The 6,502-nt window shown below is 48.6% G+C and overlaps 1 protein-coding gene across 1 annotated transcript; it reads left to right on the top strand.

Moving 5' to 3' along the window:
- Positions 1–4,651: 4,651 nt before the first annotated feature.
- SETTUDRAFT_20112 (uncharacterized protein) lies at positions 4,652–6,151 on the top strand (the record flags this gene model as incomplete). The annotated part of the gene is made up of 1 exon (XM_008028671.1): positions 4,652–6,151. One exon carries the CDS (start codon positions 4,652–4,654, stop codon positions 6,149–6,151), a length of 1,500 nt encoding a protein of 499 aa, XP_008026862.1.
- Between the last annotated feature and the right edge of the window lie 351 nt (positions 6,152–6,502).

Here is a 6,502-nt window from a genome sequence, read left to right as displayed (position 1 = left end):
TATATAGCCCTTCGGGCTGAAAAAGGACGTTAAACTAGAATAATAATAATAATAATAATAATAAAGCTGCACCCCATTTCAGCACTGTTACGGGCTGTAGGGATAATCATATAACTAAACCGTTTCATCGTCATAGCAAGAGCCCGTATATCCAGTTTCACGCGTGGCCCGACAGCAGGCAGCCCAATAGCTATCCACCTGACTAGTGCTATATTTTTTTCCACCCACGTTTTTAGAGACTATGCAAGTACCGGAAACGTCACTCCATTCCAGCCCCTTATACGGGTTGCCGTCAGCATATGTAAATCCATTTTGGCAACACAAAGTGGCTGCCCGAAGAGCATATGCAGTGCCAGCGCCACCACTGCAGTAGCAAAATGTAGTAGCCTGTATGAAAAGACTGTTAGCTGAACTTCGGCTAGGTATTAGGAAGTTTCAAGAGATGCATAATAGAGATAAATGAAAACGTACATAGGCTGCACTGGCAAAGTAGAGCGCGATTGAGGCGATGGTAACCTTCATTGCTGAGATTGGTTGGCTTTTGAATAGAAGAGACTTTTCAGATGAGGGATATAGAGGTGCAAAGGGGAAGAAATGGTATTTATTGCGTTCTGGTCTAATAATGCTAGCTGTCCTATTTAGTCTTATATCATATGAGTGTAATAACTACCTAAGTCAGATAGTACCGAGCACAGTCAGCACAACCTCTTCCTGCTGACAGTTTTTGCGGTCGGATATCGGCGACCAAGTCGGATATCAGTACTATAAGACGCCAGTGCTTGTATTGGTTGTGTCTGTAAGCGCCTAGGCTAAGGTCGTGCTATACTGTGGGTAATGCTAGGTGCAACATGATTATATTCGATGAATAGCCACCGGTATATCTGCACTAATCGTCATTTATCGGACCGGGGAAACTAACATAGTAACGCCCAGATTCTGTAATCTCACCGAGACTACATTAGGGAGCTGTACCGAAGGGCGCCCAGCCGGTCACAATGTCCCCACCTGTCTGTATCAGCGTTAAATTGGCGATTGGAGCTTTGATTATTTCTAAATGCGAAGTGCACAATATGGCTTTATTGTCGGTTCTATTGTTACCAAGTGAGCTGGTAAATCAATAAGCACTCCTATTCTGCGGTTGCACACCGACTATTCACACCTGCAGCTGTCACGGGCTACGCTTTTGATTTCCTTTTCACTAGAATAGGTAGTGAGAATTAAGTAATAGCTCCACAACGTTATTCCGCGGTCCGAGCCTGCGGGAAAATATTAGAACCCGTCCCCTTATTCAAGGGCCGAGCTGACTAACCTTACTCCCCTTGAGGCATATAACTGCTAAGAACCCCTAAGCTATCCCTCTAACGATTCGTCTCGTGCATAACAGTACTATGATTTTCTGTTGTACCGCGAAGGACGAGGGGTATCACTTCTAAACAGGCTTCTATTACTTGCTAGGTATATAAATAGATAGAGTAAATAAAGTACGTAATTTATTACTTAGCCCTTAGTAGCTAAAGCTTTAGTGTTCTAGCGCCTTCTTCTCTCTCAAGCTAGGCCACGGATACTTTAACGCCTATCTAGAGAGAGTGAAAAAGAGAAACTCAAACCTCTGCGATTGTGGGAGAGTACAGACACCAGATCACCTTCTCCTATACTGCTGGCACTACAACACAGAAAGGCAAGCGACTAAAAGCAACTCTTCGCGAGAACTACCTAACAATCCAACTACTCCTCCACACTAGCAAAGGCAGAGAGGCTACTTTAGCTTTCATTGCTAAAACTAGAGTAGGGACTAGAGGCTGGCATCTAGGCCAAGAACAAGATAACTAAAAATAAGCGAGAACAGAGAGACACTACCTAAAACCAATAATAACTAACAAACTTTCTTGAGTTACTTTCCTTAGCCCTAAAAGAGCTCGCTGGAAGACAGCCCTGCTGTCTAACATCTCTTCCTGTTTACTAAACTGCTCTTCAGCAACTAGAGTCTGCTTTAAGCGCAGCTAGAAGCGACTAAACCGCAGCACAATAGCAGTACTATACAGAGAACACTCTCACTTTAAACAAATTGTACCTAGAACGGCCTCTGGCCAAAGTCTTACATAGTCACTGACTGCAGATAGACTCTAATGGAATAATAATAATAATAAAGCTTTAGTGTTCTTTAACGCTAAGACTACTAAGTAGTCTTATTTTAAGTTCAACTTTTGTCTAATCTAATAGCCTAAACTTAATAGGCACCCCCTTAAAGGGCTACGCGACGACTACTTAACTACCACTAATTCTTCCTATTGTTGCTCTTAAGTTTTCCATTTGTTGGTTACAGCTCATCGCGCACTGCTGTTAGCACTACCGATAACTTAGACACGGAACAGGAAAGTGAGGGCTCAATAGTAGCAGCAGGTAGTATTGTATTCCGAGACGAATCCTTAGCCTCTCCTTTGTGTAGGCTTTAGGCTTATATACTACAAGCTAGCTAGGGGGCCCCTGACTAAGCCTCCTCCCGTGGCTAGGAACGTGGTTCCTAACAACTGCCCTAATGGGTAGCGGCCATAACAGTATTATATACGACTAATACCCACTCGTGCTACCTATACCATGCTGCGTATTAAGTACTCTCACATGAAATCGCTAGGTCTCCTGAAAGCTTGGCTAGGTAGTTCTACCCACCTGAACTACCCAACTACTACATTTGTTTTATTTTCAGGCTTTGTTACTACACATTTAGCAGACTACTTTTTTTATTAAATGATTAAATTCCGGTTCTAGTGGATTTTCACATACAGTACTCCATTATTCACTATGTTCCCACGACGATCACTGATTAGACTTCAGAGTAGCGTACCCTCTTCGGGCCTTTTTGCGGACCCGCAGCGTAGTCCATACTTGGTCGCTTATTTAGCAGTATGGCATCAGAAGATCTCAGAACTGCACGAGATGTAGTACTTGAAGACAAATACCCTTGAAAGAGCGTGGATTGATTCCAATCATCATACGATGTTCCAATAGTTCTAGACTCTGGACGCCTTTCCAATCAGAGCCAAAGGCAGTTTGCTGTGACAGCAGCTAGAATCCGTTGGAAGCGTGGCTTGTATACCGTACGAGGTCTAGCATATTAGGGTTACATCTTCTTTGGCAGACGGACAGGGAAGGTTGCAGTTCTAGAACGCGGCTCCCGGATACTTGGACGTATGAGAAAATTGCTCACGAATCAGAGTTTCCCATTAGCTGTGCCGCTTTCTCGACAAAGACAGCAAAGAAAAAAATTCCGATGTCATGCTGGCTAAGCGAAGCGAAGACGCTACATGTTTGAGATTAGTCTAGGAATGGCAGGTCACTAATCTCAAACGCGAGTAGCTACGGCCTGCCGCTGCCGCTCATGGAAATCCCCGAATCGAGCGAAGTGGTTTTAAGGACTAAGAGTTGAGAAGTGGATTAAAGCGGCTTGCCATTGTCGCCTGAGGAGCCGATGCTGTGGTTATCACGACAGGGCATTTTATTGCTATCATACTCCCGCGGCAAGCGCAGCCTTGGAGCAGTGTGGTTGGTAAGTGTGACGAAGACACTGGGAAGAAAGGCGAAGCCTCTGAGGACAAGTCGACGAGTATTTAGATCCTGCGAAGACTCTGCGTGGATTTGACCAATGAATCGATGGAAGAATAGCAGAACAAGACAACGTCCATGGGCAATCCTTGCCCGTTGCAATCCAAATCACCTCGCTCAGCCGTGTTAGGACATATCTGCTATCTCGTAAGAACGGGATATGCCTAATAAGATTCCTACCTGGCGTAGCTCGGGGCTACGGGGCCTAGCGTACCACGGGCTGCAGTTCCTTGATTTACAGCGTGTCAATCTTCCCCCACTTGGAGCCAGGGCTCGGTACATGGCTGACAGCTCGCCGGCATAACGAAACTAGGCCCTATGTAGTTGACCAAGGCCATCACGTGTGATGACCTGCAGCAGTCGGCGAAAGGCACTAGGCGGGGCCATGATGTGAGGTGGTATAGTGTGCCCTGGGGCCTCCGGCATGTCTGGATATCAGGGGCGTAGGGGGTGTATGTCGCACTCGCGGGCATGATGCTGGAATTCGTCGCTGATGCAGGGGATAGATGAGCGCAGCCATGTCAATGTCGTAGCCTGACGTTTCCGGGCTGTAAGAGGGCGACAGACGATAACAGCCCAACGAGGAGTGAGGGCTGCCCATCTCCGTATGGCTCACGATCGACGTGATACTTCTGGCAAGGGATGAGCATTCCTGATCTCAGTCTTGCGATTGTTGAACCGCGCCTTATGCAGACTAGTGCGTGTTAGGTAAGCGTACCCCACCAACGAGTCCGATGTGCGCCCCAATGGAGCACTTAGCCGGGCCCAATCACCGCCGGCAGACGAGAGAGGCTTACCAGAAGATTCCGACTGCGTCCGCTGCATGTCCATCCCAGCTGCTTCTCGCCCTCGGTGACCGCATACAACGCAACCTGCGCACAGATGCCTGAGAGCTGCCCCGTAGCTCCATCTTGATTGTGCGATATTCAAATTAGCACATTTCTCGATACTCCATTGCCGTCTTCTGGAAACCGGACCTCTGCCTCTTCGTTTTCTTGTTTTTCAGTTGCTCGCCAGTTGCGAAACTACCCCCGCCCCGAACAACGCTACAATGGGTCTTCTCGGCCTTCCACCCGAGATCCTTGATCTGATCATTGACCACACTGCACCTGGTGGCCTGGAAAGCTTTGCCCTCTCGTGTCGGACCGTATATGGGCGGGCCGCCTCTCAAATCCAGCGTCACAATGCGCTGAAAAGAACCTGGAGCCACACGACTAACCTCAGCTCAACCCGCCTGGGCGACACACTGGATATCCTGCACCAGATCTCGCGGGAGCCCATCATTGCTGAGTACATTGAGAACCTGTCCCTCTGGGATCGCCGTTCAGACGATGATGTAATGCACGACATTGATGGATACAACTTCCGCGACGACGCCAACGCAATGGAAGAGATCAGGGACTTGCTCCAAAGGGCCGAGCATTACGCCAATACAGAGGGAGACGAGTGGTGGCGCCAGATTCTCGAAGAGGATGGGGCCCATGACGCCTCAAATATGGACAAGTTATATGCAACCATCGCTTTGCTGAGTTTGCTGCCAAATCTCAAAGTGCTCCAATTGCCCGACAGGTGGCATGAAATCCGAGAAGGTGAGAGTGCCGAAGCTCTCGTTCCTATTGTGCAGTCTCTGGTCTCCATGTCCAACGCCCCGGGTCATCGGCAAAAGCCTCTGGCCCAACTCGAGACCCTGTTGCCATTCGTGGAGGAAGGATACGATATCAGGGTTGGCCTGCAGTGTCTAGAGCCGTTGATGACATTGAAGAGTATTAGAAATCTCTACGCGGTCAGCTGTTCTGCTGTCGACGAGGGCTGGGAAGGTCTTTCTTTTCGCTGGCTGGACCCAAACATCAAGTCGCCATTGACCCGGGTCGAGTTTGCCAGTTGCTGCATGGATGCCACTGGTCTTGCAAGTTTCTTGATAAATGTACCAGCTTTGAGAGTCTTTAGATACTCACATCAAACCAAGTGGCATGGCCTCCAACACGACTGGAACGCTGGCGAGATACTAGAAACCCTCGCCAACTATTGCAGCGAAACCCTTGTCGACATCGCTCTAACTATTGATGAGCTGTTTGGTGAAATCATCAACGGTCTGTCTTCGTTTTTGCGTTTTACAAAGCTGGAGAGGCTGGAAGTCGACGTCGAGTGCTTCTGCGGACCGCCGCTGGAAAGTGGTCAGCGACTGGGTGCGGATGCAAGGATCCCCGAAGGTGCAGTTGCGTGGGGTCACGCCGACATACCTTGTATGGGCGACATGCTCCCGGAAAGCGTGCGAGAACTGCATGTCAATACCAACTACCCCCATCCATCAAAACAAGCTCTCAGGTCCCTATTCAAGAATATTGTGAGCCGGCGCAAGGACAAGTTGATGAATCTGCACACAGCCGTCATCCGACAGTACAGATCGTCGAGTGCGAAGGAAATCGCATCAAACCATGAAGTCGTAATTGAGATTTTTGATGAAGGCGTCGAGAACCCGCGGCCCAGGTCCATGATGCCGCTTTGGAAGAGGGAGTTCGACCAACGTGTCGGTGGTATTGTCTCGTCCTAGGAGTCCACTCGGAATTGTCATGCTGTGGCATGGGGGTATGGATCGAGTGCCACCCTTGCTCCATCGGGCGCAATGCTCGGATCGCCGTTGTTCGACACATGATCCTGCTTGGAGATGCGCAAGAGTCCTGGATCCTTCGTAGTGCTCGTTACAGGCGGACACAAAAACGCTCCTGAGGGTACCGAATTCATCAAAAACATAAATCAAACTTGACGGCGATCGAACAAGGAACGGAGAGTCAATGATGGCCGTGCTGCGGAAGCAGAAGATCTGTCTAGCGCACAGACAGTCCCGTGCTTGTGGTCACGATTGCGTCATGTCCAGCAGATCTCCTAACAAAGCCACGTCTTT

The sequence above is a fragment of the Exserohilum turcica genome (assembly GCF_000359705.1).
Source record: "Exserohilum turcica Et28A unplaced genomic scaffold SETTUscaffold_3, whole genome shotgun sequence".
Classification (NCBI taxonomy): Eukaryota; Fungi; Ascomycota; class Dothideomycetes; order Pleosporales; family Pleosporaceae; genus Exserohilum; species Exserohilum turcicum.
Note: the sequence above shows the minus strand (reverse complement) of the source record. Positions and strands in the feature narration are given on the sequence as shown.